Source organism: Melospiza melodia, chromosome 26 (assembly GCF_035770615.1).
Source record: "Melospiza melodia melodia isolate bMelMel2 chromosome 26, bMelMel2.pri, whole genome shotgun sequence".
Lineage (NCBI taxonomy): Eukaryota > Metazoa > Chordata > Aves > Passeriformes > Passerellidae > Melospiza > Melospiza melodia.
In genome coordinates this window covers 5,205,437-5,221,870 of record NC_086219.1, presented here as the reverse complement: position 1 = coordinate 5,221,870, position 16,434 = coordinate 5,205,437, and the positions used below count along the sequence as shown (strand labels likewise).

The window sequence follows — 16,434 nt, the reverse complement described above, 5'->3', positions numbered from 1 at the left end:
GATCCCTTAGATACTGAACAAGTGGGAAACAATGGCATGGACAACTGAAGGTAATCCCCTTTTCATGAAACAATTCCCTCTGCTTGCAGACAGGCCCAAGGGTCAGAGCAGACCCTACAGCTTGGCAGAAGGGCCCAAAGAGGAGTTTTTAGGGTTTAAAATGTAACACACTGTGGTCATGTAATGATTCCTATAGGCTGGATGTAAATGCTATAGGATTTGTATCTTGTACTAGATTGGTTAGTGAGAATGAGAATATTCAACACAGAAGAAGATTTGTGGTATTGGAACGGGAACCTTGCTCTTTTTACTCTTCCTTGCTCTCTCATCCTCTTTACCAGGCCCTTGCCTTCTCTCTATTTCCCACTCTCTTTACTTCTCTCAGCCTGCTCTGAGCTGTGTTTGGCAGCTCCCAGCAGGGCCCTGCACCCAGGCCCTTTGCAATAAACCCTGAATTCCTGACCTGGCTGCAGAGATCTCTGGTCTCTGTCCCTCCCCACCATCCTGTCCTGGTGCTCCCACACCAACTCATGTGGGACCTCATGAGATTCCCAAGGACCCACTTCTCCAGCGTGGCCAGGTCCTCCAGGCTGGCCCCATCCCCTGGATGTGTCACCTGCTCAGCTTCCTGTCACCTGCCAGCAGGCTGAAGGTGTGCTGCACCTCCCTGTGTCCCTGCTGAGGTATCAAGGAGCACTGTCAGGGCAGTGTGTGCACCCTGGGGTACAGCACACCTCCCTGCACACAGAGCCAGTGACTACAGCTCTGTCTGCCTCTGTTTGCTCACTGTTCTTGTGACACCCCTCCAAAATTCCCTCTTTGGGTTCTCTCCAAGGCTGGATTTGATAATCTTGTTTATTTTCAACCTCAACAATTCTCTGGTTCCCTCAATGCCTCCTTAATCTGTTGTTTAGTTTCCACCAGACTATACTCGGGACTTGACAGGTTGAGGATAAACCATGTTTTGGAGAAGAAAATGGTTGTAAAAATTCCCAAGCATGTGGGAAATGAAATGTTCTCAGAGGAGAGTTTTGCTCTGCCCTTTGCTGTTCCACCCTTGACCCATATTGCAGTAATTAAGGGCAGGGGCCTGAGCTGCTGTGGGCTTGCAAATGTTGCTGGCTGCTGGCCAGGGCAGCAGAAAAATCATTACAGGAAAGGAAACAGGCTTATTTTTGTTGGAATAAAGATCATTGTATTGTTGGGATAAAGATCATTCCAGTTCAAGTTTTGTGGATGTGGAGAGGGGAGAGGCAAAGTCTTTCAGCTGACACTCTGCATTGTCAGCTCAGCTTCAACTCTACAGTAATTTTTGGGTTACACTGAATCAGAATAGTCCCATTCCCTCCCTCCCAGCCCCCTGAGTGGGGACCTGGCTGCTTTGGATTCTGCAATTTTACACAAAGCAGAAAGATGATTTTCACTGTAACTCGGGCAATGATTTGGGTTACAGTAAGAACTGGAATAAAAGAGTGCTGAGGTTGAGGAAGGTGCTCAGTGGGTGACTGTTGCCCTCTCCTGTTCTGCTGGGATCAGGAACATTGTTCTCCTGCTGTCTGTGTTCATGCAAACCCACACAACTCCAGAATTCATTTACAGATTTGAGGACCTGAGCCTGATGTCAGAACTGAGCTGGGGCACCTTGGTCCTTCTCCATCCCTGTGACATCTGTGTGTGTTTCCACATGGAAATCATGGAGAAATGGATTTCATTCCTGGCAGCCCTTGCCCTAAATGACATCCCTGCACCTTTTAACACATGGGGTTTAATTAGGGGCTGCAAAGAGCACAGAGGACATTTCATAGCTGGGTATGGGCAGGCACAGCCTGGGGTTCTCTGCCCTGCTCCTCAGTTCTCTCCAGACCCTGACAGGAGTGGGATCACAAAGGACAGGACCAGAAATGACCTTATTGTATTCGGGTTCCCCCAGATAAAGGAAGGAATGATGAGTCTGACCTCATGAAGGCTAATTTATTATTTTATGGTACTATATTATATTTATTAGAATATAATTTATTATATTTATTTAATATACATATTGATTATATTTATTTTATATTCAATATATTTATTTATTAATATATATTTATTATATAAAAGAATTTATTGTTTTATGGTACTATATTATATAAAAGAATACTAAACTAAACTATACTAAAGAATACAGAAAGGATACTTACAGAAGGCTAAAAAGATAATAATGAAAACTTGTGACTCTTTCCAGAGTTTTGACACAGCTTGGCTCTAATTGGCCATTGAGTCAAAACAACTCACATGAATCCAATGAAACAATCATCTGTGGGTAAACAATCTCCAAACACATTCTAAAGGAGTAAAACACAGGAGAAACAAATCAGATAATTATTGTTTTCCTTTTTCTCTGAAGCTTTTCAGCTTCTCAGGAGAAAAATCCTAAGCAAAGGGATTTTTCCAGAAAATGTGAATGTCATATGTTGTGCCAGGGGAGCTTTAGGTTGGATGTTGGGAAAATCTCTCTGTGGAAAAGGTGGGCAGGCACTGAAAGGGGCTGCCCACGCCAGTGGTGAAGTCACCATGCCTGGAAATGATGAAAAAAGGCATTTTTTGAGATGGCATTTGGGGACAAGGTTAATGGTGAGCAACCTACCACCAGATCCTGGGCTGATGGTTGGACTCAACAATCTTAGAGGGCTTCACAGAATCAGAAAGTTTTTCAGATTTAAGATTATTAAATCCAACTGTTCCTCCAGCACAGAGAGCTCCACCTTGTCCCCTGGTGTCACATCCACCTCAGCAATCTTAGAGGATTTCTGTGACTTTAACAATTCCCTGATTATGTGATTACACTCCACATTCCTGAGACTCCCAGAACAGCTAACTGGCTGGAACAATTTTTTCTAGCTCCTTCCAAACTTCTTTTTTCACTCCCAGTTCTGCAGAAAGTGCCCATGGGCACTTTGAGGTGTTGCTGAGCTCAGTCCCCCCCGTTTATTTATTTATTGCAGTCGGGAATGTTTTGCCTGCCTGTGTCAGGGCCAGTGCCTCAAAGTGGGAGCGACTCGTAAAGGGCAGGATGTGCCTGGGTGTGACTGCCCAGCTGTACCTGTGGGCAGATAACTGAGCGTCCCCTCGGGGTTTATGGCATGGCAATAGAAAGTCTGGATTAATGGATTACCAGCACCAGGCTGGAGGGAGTCTTTATAAAGCTCTGACTGCTGAGTCTGAGAGCTCAGAGGAGGGAAAGTCTGAGAGACACAAAAAGGCCAAAGAAAGGCCAAAGGTAGAGGAAATAAAATCTGTCCAGTTGAGGAGAAATTTGGCTTTGCAGGCACCATGAAAAGCTTTCTTTCCTGGACAGTCCTGGCAGCCCTTGTCCTGGTGCACATCTCCCAGGCAGTCTATGTTCAGGTGAGTTTTTTCTCTTTCATTTGTTGTTATTACAAATTCGACAAAGTGATGATATTTTATAAACTTCTGGTTGCAGCTAAATTAATAGGCCTGAATTTTTGCCTTGCTCTGCCTTGATTTCCACCTGTATCTCCCCATTCTCTAGGTTTTCCTTCTGTGAAACACTTCAGGTATCACTAAATGCTGCTGCTGTTCATTTACCTCCTCCAGCCACATCTCTGCTCTGAAATCCTTTAGGGACTGAGGTGTTTCCTGCCCAGAATTTTCTCCTAGACCTAAAGCCACGTGCAGTGAAGGTGCTGACTTTAGAGAGAGTGATGCAAACAAGGTGTGAACAGAGAAATTATTTTCTGTTGCCTGGTTCTAGGCAGGAGGTTCTTTGTGGGAATGATCTGTGAGTTTATGGGATGGAGCCTGTAAAAAAAGGGCAAAGAAGAGCTTGGCTGGATCCAATTAAATATTAATGGGCAGAGAAGTGATTAAAGGAGCCTCTGTGAAATCTTCCAAGTACACAATCACCTGTGGGTAAACAACCTCCAAACACATTCTAAAGGAGTAAAACACAGGAGAAGCAAATGAAATAAGAATTGTTTTCCTTTTTCTCTGAAGCTTCTCAGGAGAAAAATCCCAAGCAAAGGGATTTTCCCAGGAAATGTGAATGCCACATGGCTTCAAATTGTGCCGGGGGAGCACCAGCTCCAGAGGTGTCACCTCTGGCTGATACTCCATGTCCTGGTTTGAAAAGGAATTGAGGATTTTTGGGAGTTTTGTAGTGTCAAACCATGGCACTCCATACAATGTGGAAGGGGTTAGGAAGGTACCTCAGGGCCCTGGTTTGTTTTTGGGGAAGTTTTGGATCTCTCTGCACCCCTCTGAGAGGAGGTTTCAGCCTGATTGCAATGTAAACACTTTCCTCTGAGGACCAGGAAAACTAATAAAAACCAACACTTGTTAACCAATTATTGACTCTCTTTATGTGTGAGCAGCAAGTGTCCAGGAATAAGGAACCTTTGTGTCCTGGACTATCTTTTTTTTTGTCCTTTGGATGACAGAGATAGCCAGAGGTAGCAGGTTTAAGCTATTCCTTTCTCTCAAACCATTCTTCAACATTTACAGTCTCCAGAGGAGCAAACATCTTCCTACAGTGAAAAACGTTCCCCTTTTCCACTTGCAGCCATAAAATATATTAATAAATGAGAATGGCTGCTTCTAGGTTATGTAAGAGAGTAGGGAGTGCATCTCTGGAGTTTGAGCTGGAATTCTCCTCTCATTAATCATTAAATCCATGTTTTCCCCATTGTACATGCAGTGAACTCTGAGTCTTGCACTCCTTTCACCTGAAGTCTTTGAAGTCTGACTGATTCTGGGATTATTCACTGCACAAAGTTGGCTTGCAGTCTTCTCTCTGAAATTGTTCCTGACACTTCCCTTCCTTGTCCCAGAGGATGTCAAATTTACCTCTCTCCAATACATCTTTCTTACTTGAGGTGGTTTTGTCTCTATTTTGCTGTTCCTTTGTTCTTTTTTTGTCCCCAGGACCTGCAGATGTCAGGGTTTCTTCCCAGTTCCTGGTTTCTCTGAAATTGTGAGATTGAAATTGAAAAACCCTTCTTTTAATTCTATGGGTTTTGCTTCTCAGTTGTGTGACCACAGCTGAATCTAGAGCTGCCTTCATAGGAAAAGTGAATTTTTCACAGGCAGCCAGGGCTGATCACAGAACCAGAAAGTTGTTTAGGTTGGAAAATCCCGTTAAGATTATAAAATCCAACTGTTCCTCCGGCACAGAGAGATCCACCTTGTCCCCTGTCACATCCATGTGATTTTGGAGCACTTCCAGGGATGGTGACTCCAACACTCCCAGGGGCTGCTGATGCCAGTGCCTGATTAGCTTTTATAGACCATTAAGGTCAGAAAAGATCTCTAAGATCCTCGAGGTCAACTGATAAATTAACCAGAGTAAGATCATAAACTGATTGCAAGGGACGAGATTTTGACGTAGTAAATACGTATCCAAAGTTTATCTGACTGGGTTTTTTAAACCTTGAACACCAAAATAATGTGGTGCTGTAAAAAAACCTCCAAAACCCCAGCCAGAATCAAATTCCCTCCCCACTCATCTCACACCATTCCCCATTGGACTCATGGGGATGTGAAATAAATGCTAATATTTGGTTTTGTGCTGTATCAGCCACTGCATTTTATTTCTTTGGATGAGGAGCTGTTACCTGACTCCAGAATCCTAGGATGGTTTGGGTTGGAAGGGACATTAAAATTCATCTCATTCCAAACCCTGCCATGGGGTTGGAACCTCCCACATCACCTTAGTCTACATGCTGGCCATGAAATCAAGTTAAAACGGCAGAAATAAATCAGTTTGAAAATCCTTATTTGTTTTCTAGGCCAAACTCTGATTATCTGCAGATGGGTACAGACTCTGTGCACTTGGTTAAACAGCTGCAACTTAAATTTATGGCCTCAAAAAGGGGAAATTTCTTGAAACTGAGGGAATGACCCTTAACTGATGAACAGGGAGAAGCAACTAAAACATAGAGTAATAGAGATTTCTCAGAGTCCTGTCCCAGCTTCCTTAAGTTTCTGGTGTGAACTTTGAGTCAGAAGTGCTGTATTTATGCTTCCAAAAACTTGTTTTTCACTGATTGTGTGAGCAAGTTTTAAATGGGCAGAGGATGGGATTGTTGGGCATCTGTGCAGGGCCAGGAGCTGGAGTCAGTGATCCCAGTGGGTCTCTTCCAACACAAGAGATTCTGTGGTTCTAAATTAATATAAATTTGCCACAATGTCTTGGGGTGAAGGGTTTAAGCCCCCAGCAACATGTGGTGTGAAAGAAGAGCTGCTTTTCTGTGGCACAGCCAACACTTGGCATTTCTCCTGCTGTGTTAGGAGAACAATGAACCAAATAAATCCCCATTTATCCCCATTCTAGCCATGATTTTGTAGATCTCTATCACATTTCCCTGGATGGAGCTGGCAGCAGCCAGGGATAGTGGAAGTGTCCCTGTCCATGACAGGGGGGAAATGAGAAGAGCTTTAAGGTCCCTTCCAACCCAACCCATTCCAGGGTTCTGTGATATTTCCCAATTCTCTCTTTTTAGGCTGAAGATTCCCAGCCTGGATCTTCCTTCCTATCCCAGATTTTATGGGTCTGTCTCACAGGGATGAGCCAGGACTGAATTCTCCCTCTGTCCACTGCCTTCACTCCGGTTTTATCTTGGCTTTCTTTCAACACCATCTTTTCCCTCTGCTGTATTTTCTGGGAGAAATGGTTTCAATGGAATGGATTTGCCAAAGGCCTGGCTTCCTGACACTTCTTTTTTTTTTTTTTTTGGTTCTTTATAGGATGGAGACTTTAAATTCCCCCTGGAGTCTGTGAAGAAGCTGAAGGAGCTCATGGAGGGCAGCAAACACATCAACCCTCGCATGATGGTGCCCATGGCCAGCTACTCCCCATGCCAGGACAAACACCTCCCTGAGGAGTTCAGGCCTGTGTGCAAGAGGGAGGATGCACCCATGATTTTCAGGAGGCTGAGTATGTCACTCATATTTCATAGTTTTCGTTTTTACCACGATTTTTAACCTTAAACATTCCAGCAGCAGGAGGCAAAGCCTTGGGATTGCTTCTGTGCCACTTCTAGGGCAGCTGGGAGGGTTTTTGCTGCCTTTGTGCTGCTCTTTCTCCTGCAAAGCTTGGGCTCCATGAACCACCCCAGGAAAATTCCTGCAGTGCTGATCTGAGCTCTTCCCTGGGCACATCCCACTGCTGTGACAGGGAAAAGTTCATCCAAAGCAGAATAAAGGAATCACTGAATAGTTTGGTTGGGGGGACCTTAAAGCTCATCCCACTCCACCCCTGCCATGGCAGGGACACCTTCCACTGTCCCAGGCTGCTCCAGCCTGGCCTTGGGCACTGCCAGGGATCCAGGGGCAGCCACAGCTGCTCTGGGCACCTGTGCCCGGGCCTGCCCACCTCCACAGGGAGGATTTTCCTCCCAATATCTCATCTAAATCTACCCTTCTCTAGCTTATTTCCTCCTTGTCCAAAGTCCCTCTGCCATGGGTTGCTGCTGCTGCAGTGTTTGCTTTTTTGAGTTATTCTATTGTAGTTATCTGCTGTCCAGTACAAGGGACACTTTAGGATAAAATGCTGCCAATGTCCTCTTGTCCTCTTGCTTCCCATGGCTTCCCAAGGAATTCAGGTTTGATTTCATCCCTTCAATCAGATTTTAGCATGAGTTAATTTTCCTCAGAGCAGTTCTACCTACAAGGATCTTTCAAGTGGTGAAGCAGAAATGCAAAGGAGACTTCAAGTGCTTTGGCAGGTGGCTCTGCTCTTTTTAAATAAGCAGTATCTAATCATTAATATCTGCCTGTGATTTGGCCTCCCCTGCACACAACACCACTGAGTTATTCCCTTTCCCTGTCCCTCCTTCCCAGTGGGTTGGATCCCTTTCCTTTCCCCCTGTCTGCAGGTGACACCTCTGAGTTTGTAGCAGAGATGCAACAAATAACTCGAGCTTTTTTGAGTTATTCTATTGCAGTTATCTGCTGTCCAGTACAAGGATAAAATGCTGCCATGTCCTCTTGTCCTCTTGCTTTCCATGGCTTCCCAAGGAATTCAGGTTTGATTTCATCCCTTCAGTCAGATTTTAGCATGAGTTAATTTTCCTCAGAGCAGTTCTACCTACAAGGATCTTTCAAGTGGTGAAGTAGAAATGCAAAGGAGTCTCCAAGTGCTTTGGCAGGTGGCTCTGCCCTCCTGGCACCCAACTGAATCCCTTTTTCTCCTGGACAGGCCTGGCTGCTGAGGACGACCTGTGTGAGATCTGTGCCAACGCTGCCTGTGCTGGCTGCTTCTGAGAAGGTGGAAAAACCCACAACAGACACGTCCAGCTGGGAAGTTTGTGCATTCCTGTGAAGATCATGTACTTTCACCAATCAATATTCCTGGGCTTCAACTGCAGGCAAGCTGCAGCTGCCAGCTCGTGGGGACATCCCTGCAGTCCTGCAGCACCTGGAGCAGAGCAGATCTGCCAGCAAGGAGGCTGGGACTCCTCTGAGAGCTTCCAGGGCTGCAGGAGTTGGGTGACACTGCAATGGAAATGCCCTGGGTTTCATTTCCCACTGTTTCCCCTGGATTTGAACAAACTGTGAAACTCAGCATCCCCTGCAGCCTCTTTAATGGCTAATTTTTAATGTCCAATAAGCAGTATCTAATCATTAATATCTACCTGTGATTTGGCCTCCCCTACACACAACATCACTGGATGATTCCCTTTTTCAGCCCTCATTCCCAGTGGGTTGGATCCCTTTCCCTCCCACCTGCCTGCAGGTGACTCCTCTGAGTTTGTAGCAGAACTGCAATGAGTAACTCAAGCTGAATTCCTGCTGTTTAGGAACATTCTGACAGCCAGAAATCAGCCAGTTCCTTGTACTGATTGTTGTTGATTTGGGGAATGGATGTAGAGGAGCACAGGAACACTTCTTCACTGGCTGGGTATCAAGGTTCTTTAAACTCTCTTTGAGAGAAAATAATTCTAAAGCACAGTGCTAGAATCACACTGAAATGAAAGCATTGTCTGTTTTATTTATTGGTGGCAAGATTGTAAAGAAATTCTGTTCATGTTTATATGCTGTACAGGCAATAAAAAACTAGTAATAATTTGGATATTTTTGTTTATTTGTTTGTTATTGCTGGATTTTGGGGTGGGTTTTGTTTTAGGATACTCTTCCTGCCTCCTTGCTTTTTCCCCATATAAGGCATGGGGAAGTCTGCAGCTTCCCTGAATGAAATATATGTTTTAACAATGCTCTGAACTTAAAACTGTCACTGTCATATTTTCTGAAAAATCCCTTCACCAGGATTTCTTCTCCTGGGAAGCTGAGAAGCTTCAGAGAAAAATGAAAACAATAATTATCTGATTGCTTCTCCTGTGTTTTGCTGCTTTGGAATGTGGCTGGAGATTGTTTATCCAACAGGTAATTGTTTGATTGGTTTCATGTGAATTGTTTTTTCTTAATAACCAATCACAGCCAGCTGTGTTGGGACTCTGGCGAGTCACAAGTTTTTAATTAGTATCTTGTTAAGCCTTCTGTAAGATCCTTTCTCTATTCTTTAGTATAGTTATAACATAATATATAACATAACATAACATAACATAATATATAACATAACATAGCATAGCATAACATAACATAACATAATATATAACATAACATAACATAACATAACAAAACATAACATAACATAACATAACAACGTCATCCCCAGTCCTTCCTTGGACACCTCCAGGGTTGGGGATCCACCACTGCCCTGGGCAGCCCCTTCCTATCCCTGACCACATTTTCCATGAGGAAATTTCTGTTGATTTCCAACTGTGGAAATCAGGGCACTGGGAATATTTCTGTGTCTGCTCTGGGGTGCCCTGACCCCCAGGGCAGCACTGACTCTGACCCTCATTCATGGAGAAAGTTTCCTAAACTCCAGAATAGACTGGAATCCACAAAACTGTGAAATAGATTACAGAGAGCAGTGTAGGTGTATCACTTGGTGAGAAATTGAGGGTTTGGGATTTTTAGTGTGTTGTGGATGGCAGCAAGGTGGAGGGCACAGGGTGTTGTCCTGGGTTTCTTCTTCATGCTTCTTCTTCCTCCTTCTCCATGGGTTTGGGTGACATTTTGTAATTGTGCAGAAAAGTCTGCATTGCAGCTCTGTGGGATCAGTTATTGGGTTATAAAAGGGAAAATAATCCAGGTGTCAGCTCTTAATTGGACAGTTTAGTCTGAAAAGCCCTTGTACCAAGAGATTGTTGGGCATTTTGTGCCTTCTAATGGAAAGCTGCTGAACTCACAGCAGTGAGACTGTTTCACTGATAAGAAATGATAAACACCTGAGTGTGAACATGAACTGCTGTCTCAGTGCCTTCAATCCAGACCCAGAGAGGATAAACTGCTCGTGTTTATCTGGGATACAGAACTGCAGGTCCAGCAGGAAACATCCCTGCCAGGGGCTGGAACTGAATGATCTCGGGTCCCTTCCAACCCAAACCATTCTGTGCTTCTGTGATTGTTCAACACCTCAGTTCCTGAAAAATGAACTACAAGGAATTGTCTCACTGATGATTCAATTGGGTAATTTGTGTTATGAGAAAAGATCACGTTGATTCCCTTAATTTTCACCAAACCATCAGGCTTGTGTTACCTCACACACCCTCCTTATTTCTAAATCAATTATTTCCACTTATTAAAAAGTTCATTCCTTTTCTCCACTTGTGTTCTATAAGTGACTCTTGAATCCCAAGGAGCCCAGATCAGCTTGGACAGGGCTTGGAGCACCTCTTGGGATGGAAATGTCCCTGCCCAGGCAGGGATGGGCTTCAGGATCCCTCCCAACCCAGACCAGCCTGATTCTCTGGTTGCTATTAATGTTTAATCACTAATCAGAGCGCAGACGTCAGCCTGGTGCTGATATCTCTCTCCTCTCCTCATCTGAGATTTCACTCACCTTTATTTCGCTCCTTTATTGCCAGCTCCCAACAGTGGAGCTTTCTTTCAGCTGTTGAGATGACAAATTCCATCAGTAATTCTGTGATTCCAAGAGCTCCTTGGAGCACTGGTTAATCCAGAACTTGGCAGCTTTCCCTGTGCCCAGCCCCTGCCCCTGATTCCCCTCATCCCTTTGTGGAATTCTGTGTTACGATGTGTGGGATTTTCCACTTTCTCACCGCTATTGGATGCACTGAATTCTGTGCCTGTTCTCCCTTAAATTTGCCTCACATTTCCCCCCAAATTTCTCTTTCTTCTCACTTTGCATGGCTCTTCCACATTTCCACATTATCCCGGTCTTGGCTGATACATCCATTTATTCTATTTATTGGCTGCCAGTTCTGGTCCTTCCATCCAATGTTTCTTATCTCTAATTTTTGGATATTTTTTTCTCCTTGATTCTACAATGTGTCTTTTTATCCATCTTTCATTATTCCTCCCCTTCCATTCCTCCCTTTCCATGACTCTCTTGATCCTTATGGGATTTCCTTGCCCATTTCCCTCTCTATTCTGCTGAAGCTCAAAATTCCCTGGACTGATAATTTTTTTCTTAGTTTAAAATATATAAAATTTCTACCTATTTCTCATGTTTTCCTCTATTCTCTAGTTCTAGCCATCACCACCAATGCTCTCAGACAACCAGCTTTAGATTCCATTAAAATCTTAATCCCATCTCTTTCAAATTCCTACCCTGTATCCTTTCTATCCAGAAATGTTGTGTTTATCTGCTTCTGTTCCCATTAACCATTGGCCTCCAAGCTAATTTCTGGCAATTATCATGTCCTAGTTTTCTCATATTCTTCCTGTATGGCAGAATGTTTGTTAACCCTCCCTTCTTTCCTCCCCCCCTTTATTTATTTATCTATTTATTTATCTATTTATTTATTTATTTATTTAAATTCCCGTTGCTAACCCTCACTTCTTTCCTCCCTTTATTTATTTATTTCTTAATTTAATTTATTTTATTTATTTCTTTTAATTTTCCGTAAAGGGATAAATCCAGACAGCATTTGAGGCACGAAATTGTTTTAACAGCAAAAAAACCTTTCTTCCTTTCAAATGTACAAAAATATGGAGGCTCAAACCCATTTCTTCACAGAATCCTGGGGTGGTTGAGGTTGGAAGGGACACTGGGGATGATCCAGTCCCACCTCTCTGTGACCTGAGTGCCCAGGGCTGCTTTCAGATGAATTTTGGAATCTGGAATTCCAGATGACTTTTGGAGACTCCACCACCTCTCTGAGCAGTTCATTTCAGTTCTCACTCACCCTTCTTTTCGTCTTTTTGTTCAATATCAGTGAAATTCTTACCTGTCCCCACCTAGGAAACAGAAGAACAGAAGTATTTGCTAATTTCAAATGAAGCTGTTTTCTTTGGGGGAAAATTTCAATACTTTTCCTGGAAAAAAATGCAGAATGATTGCAGGAAGTGTTGGTGGGGTTGGTGTCACCCCTGGGTGAGGCTCTGCTCCCACCCCACACAAATCCAGGGATCCTGGAGTGCTCAGCAAACACTGAGCACACAAAGATGAGATTGTCCTTGGGGTAACATTTTAACCAAAGGGTCAGAGAAAGTACCAGCGATGACGTGATTTGCTTTATAAACCATAAAAAGTCCATAAAAGCAATGGCACACCCAAGGAGAATTTGCATTAAATATTTTGCATGTCCTGATAAAAAATGTCAAGGTGGAGATAGAAACACTCTAAAGTCTTTCCAGGAGCTTAACTTGTTCTTTTCTTTTTCCCAAGAACCTGAAGGAACAAATTCCATGTTCTCCTCTGTCTGGGATATTTGCACTATCAGGCACTGGAATCAGAATTGCTGATAAAAGTATTTTATTGTTTTAATTTTATTTATTTATTTTAAATTTTTATTTATTAATTTCATTTTATTTATTTAATTTTCATTTTATAAAAGTATTTCATTATTTTAATTTTATTTAATAATTTTATTTTTATTTACCGATCTATTTTTTAATAATTTAATTTATTTTTATTTATTTCATTTTATAAAAGTATTTTATTGTTGTTTTCACTCCTGTCATGGTGAGACCCTTTTTGGCCAGATCAGTAAATGTTCTGCTTTGCTGTTCCAGAGGATGAGGTGACACAGTGAATCCCAATTTCCCTGTTAGCATTCAGCTGCTTTAAATAGCAAATACTCCACAGTTTGGTGTCTCCCTGCTGGGAATTTTCAGTTGTCCCTAGGGATCTTTGACTTTTTGATATCTCCTGGTAGATGACCAACCTCTCTCCTGGGACATACCTGTGGAAAAACCTGGAAAATCCTGTGTAAGGTGACCAGGGTGGTGAGGGGTCTGTGGCACATCAGGTGTGTAGGGAGATGAATTTCTTTATTCTGGGAACAAGGAGAGGAAAAGGGTGCCGGGGGCAATTGTGAGAAACAGGTTAATCACGAAGGGTCTCATTTCCAGATCCGTCAGAAAGGCACATCCAGTGACACTGCTGTGACACTTCCAAGGATTAATGTCTCAGTTTGCTCATGGGCCACATTGGCTTTTAACAGCTCTAGAAGACCTCTTTTTTTATTATTTTGGAAGCTTGAACCAAGTGTGGTACATATTTATTGGTGAAAAAGAAATATTTGTGATTATTCTGAACCCACTGCCTGATCATTCCTCTTGTCTGGTATTATTGCATTTGGGTTCTCCTCAGATGAAGGAAGGAATGATGAATCTGACTCCATGTTCTCAGAAGGCTAATTTATTATTTTATTTTACTATATTATGTTAAAGAATGCAGAAAGGATACTTACAGAATGCTAAAGAGATAATAATGAAAACTTGTCACTCTTTCCAGAGTCCTGACACAGCTTGGCCCTGATTGTCCAATAAATCAAAACAGGAGAATCCAATGGAACAATCACCTCTGGGTAAACAATCTCCAAACACATTCCACATGTGAGCACAACACAGGAGAAGCAAATGAGATAAGAATTGTTTCCCTTTTCTCTGAGGCTTCTCAGCTTCCCAGGAGAAAAATCCTGGGTGAAGGGATTTTTCAGAAAATGTGAACGCCACGTGATATCATTTGGCTTTTTGTGCTCTAAAGCTGCATCTTTGATCTCTTGTGGACTCAGAGCTTCAGTGCCTTCAGCAGAGCTCTTGTGCTGGCTCTGAATGAGGATGGCAGGAACAGATGTGGGCGAGGGAGCACACAAAGGCACAGAGAACAACACGGAACTTGCCGGAATAACAAAGGTGCCACTCCAGCAATGCAGCTGCTGAACAGATGGTTTTTGGGGAGAGGGGAAAGTCTGAACCCTGATAAGTCAACAGCAGAGATAACATCACCAGAGAGCGGTGAATTCACAGAACATCACACAAGAGAGTTCTCTTCCTGCTGCATTCCAGGAGCAACGCAGATTGTGCCAAGGGAGTGTGCTGTGGTAACTCTGGGCATCTCATGAACGTTAGAGATGTGACCAAAACCTTGTCACTGCCAGTCAGAAGTTCCTAAGGCACTTGGAGATGTTCCCTCTGCTCTGGAGCCAGGCTGGGAGAGCTGGGAGTGCTCACCTGGAGAGGAGAAGCTCCAGGGAGAGCTCAGAGCCCCTGCCAGGGCCTGAAGGGGCTCCAGGAGAGCTGGAGAGGGACTGGGGACAAGGGATGGAGGGACAGGACACAGGGAATGGCTCCCACTGCCAGAGGGCAGGGATGGATGGGATATTGGGAAGGAATTCTTCCCTGGGAAGACAGTTCAGGTACCTCTTTCTGGGCAAAATAAGCCCCCAAAAGGACCCACGTTAACAGAGGATTAACCTTTAAAAACAACAGCCTGTTGCATATTCATAATATTTGCAAAAAGCCAATCATAAAATACACATTTTTCACAGAATGGAAAATGAGAAGTCCAGAACAAGCTGTGGTAAGCCCTGAGCTGGCACTCAGAAGGAACCAGGGTTTTGTGCTCTTGGAGCAGGTATTCTTTGGAAATGTCTGAATGTCTGGTGATGGTATTTTTCTTTGTGGCTCCCTGTACAAAACAGAGTGTGAGTGGATCCTCAGATTTCCTGGGGAAGGGCTGGGTGACAAACATTGCCACGAGCTTTATGACTGACCACCAGAGGATTTCCCAGGTCATTCTTTCTTTTTCAGCATCCTTTGTGTGACAGAAATATGCCCTCTGTTGACGGAGTGACAAAACTACATTTTATCTCCTAAAAAAGGAAAGAAGCCCAGAATTCTCTCCTCAATTACCAAAAAAGACATCTCATAGGAGCTGGGGGACTTCACCTCAAACTTAAGGATAGTTAATTGGACAGGAGCCAAAAAGTCCCACCTGAGCAATTTACTAGAAAAAGAAGAGAACAAAGAAACCAATGGCTTTTTTGAGGTGTTTTACCAGGAGCAAGAACCTCTTGCCCTGGCTCGGTTTTTCTCTGTAAAGACCTTTGTTATTTTGCCTTTTAATAAAACTTTTCTGTTTCCAACACTACCACAGAAGCCATCCTGCTGATTTTATGCCTTCTAAAGTAGCTGAGCTATCTCAGGTATAATATATAGATAATATATAAATTACATATCATAAATTTTAAAATATAGAATTTATTATATAAATCTCCTAGAGCTTATAAGACCGGCCTCGAGGAGACCATATATCAGGCTCCCAGGTAAGAATTTAAAAGGAAAATACCAAATAAACCCCTCAAACCACAGAGGTTTGCATGGCTTTGAGATCTCAAGTACAAACCAGAAAGGAACAGCTGACTCTGCCTTGGCCCTCTTGAAAATCTGTTCCTTGTTGGTTTTGTGTAAGTGTGGAGGGGGAAATCATTGCTTGTGTCCAAACCAGTCCCATCCTTATCCCCTGAAGCTGGAACAGGTTCCTGCCATTGAGAGGAATGAGGGATTTGTCTTTACAAACCAGCTGTGGGACTGCTGGTAGATAAAACCAGCACTGGGAGATAAAAGAAACAATGGAAAGGATTCCATGGATTGATGAATGGAAAAAGATATTTGCTTTTACAAATAAACTTTAGGTTTGCTGATAAATGAAATTTGTCATTGAGAGACGAAAGAAACAATGGGAAAGAAAAACCCCTGAATTCCATAAGAATTAAAAATGAAAAAAGAGGGTTATACATTAGAGGGAAATCTTTGGGATCAGGCATTCTGGGAAGTCTGAACCTCTCAAGGCCTCAGAAATGGGGAAAGAGAGAAGGGAAATGTGGCTGGGAAATTGGGATAAAAAGGAGGCTGGGTGCTCCAAAAATTGGAGAGATCCCAGGGGAATGCCCCATGGCCTCTCCCTTTATTGGAATAAAGCCAGAAAGGACTCAGTCTCCTTTTAGGACATAAACCTCTGGTGTTTGTGGATTAATTTTCCTAACAGCATCATGGACCCTCATGTGGGTGCCAAATCACCTTGTCTCCTCTTAACCCCGGCCTACCCTGCGACGATGGCGTCGATCTCTGAGCGAGGCCCGAGCCTGCGGCCTGAGGGCCTGGGCATCCTTAGGAGAA

At 43.4% G+C, this 16,434-nt stretch overlaps 1 protein-coding gene across 1 annotated transcript; it reads left to right on the top strand.

The window, feature by feature from the left end:
* Positions 1–3,194: 3,194 nt before the first annotated feature.
* Positions 3,195–9,070, top strand: GUCA2A (guanylate cyclase activator 2A). The gene is made up of 3 exons (XM_063176835.1): positions 3,195–3,387; positions 6,745–6,934; positions 8,198–9,070. The coding sequence occupies exons 1-3, from the start codon at positions 3,313–3,315 to the stop codon at positions 8,260–8,262; spliced, it is 330 nt and encodes a 109-aa protein (XP_063032905.1). The 5' UTR covers positions 3,195–3,312; the 3' UTR covers positions 8,263–9,070.
* The last annotated feature ends 7,364 nt before the right edge of the window (positions 9,071–16,434 follow it).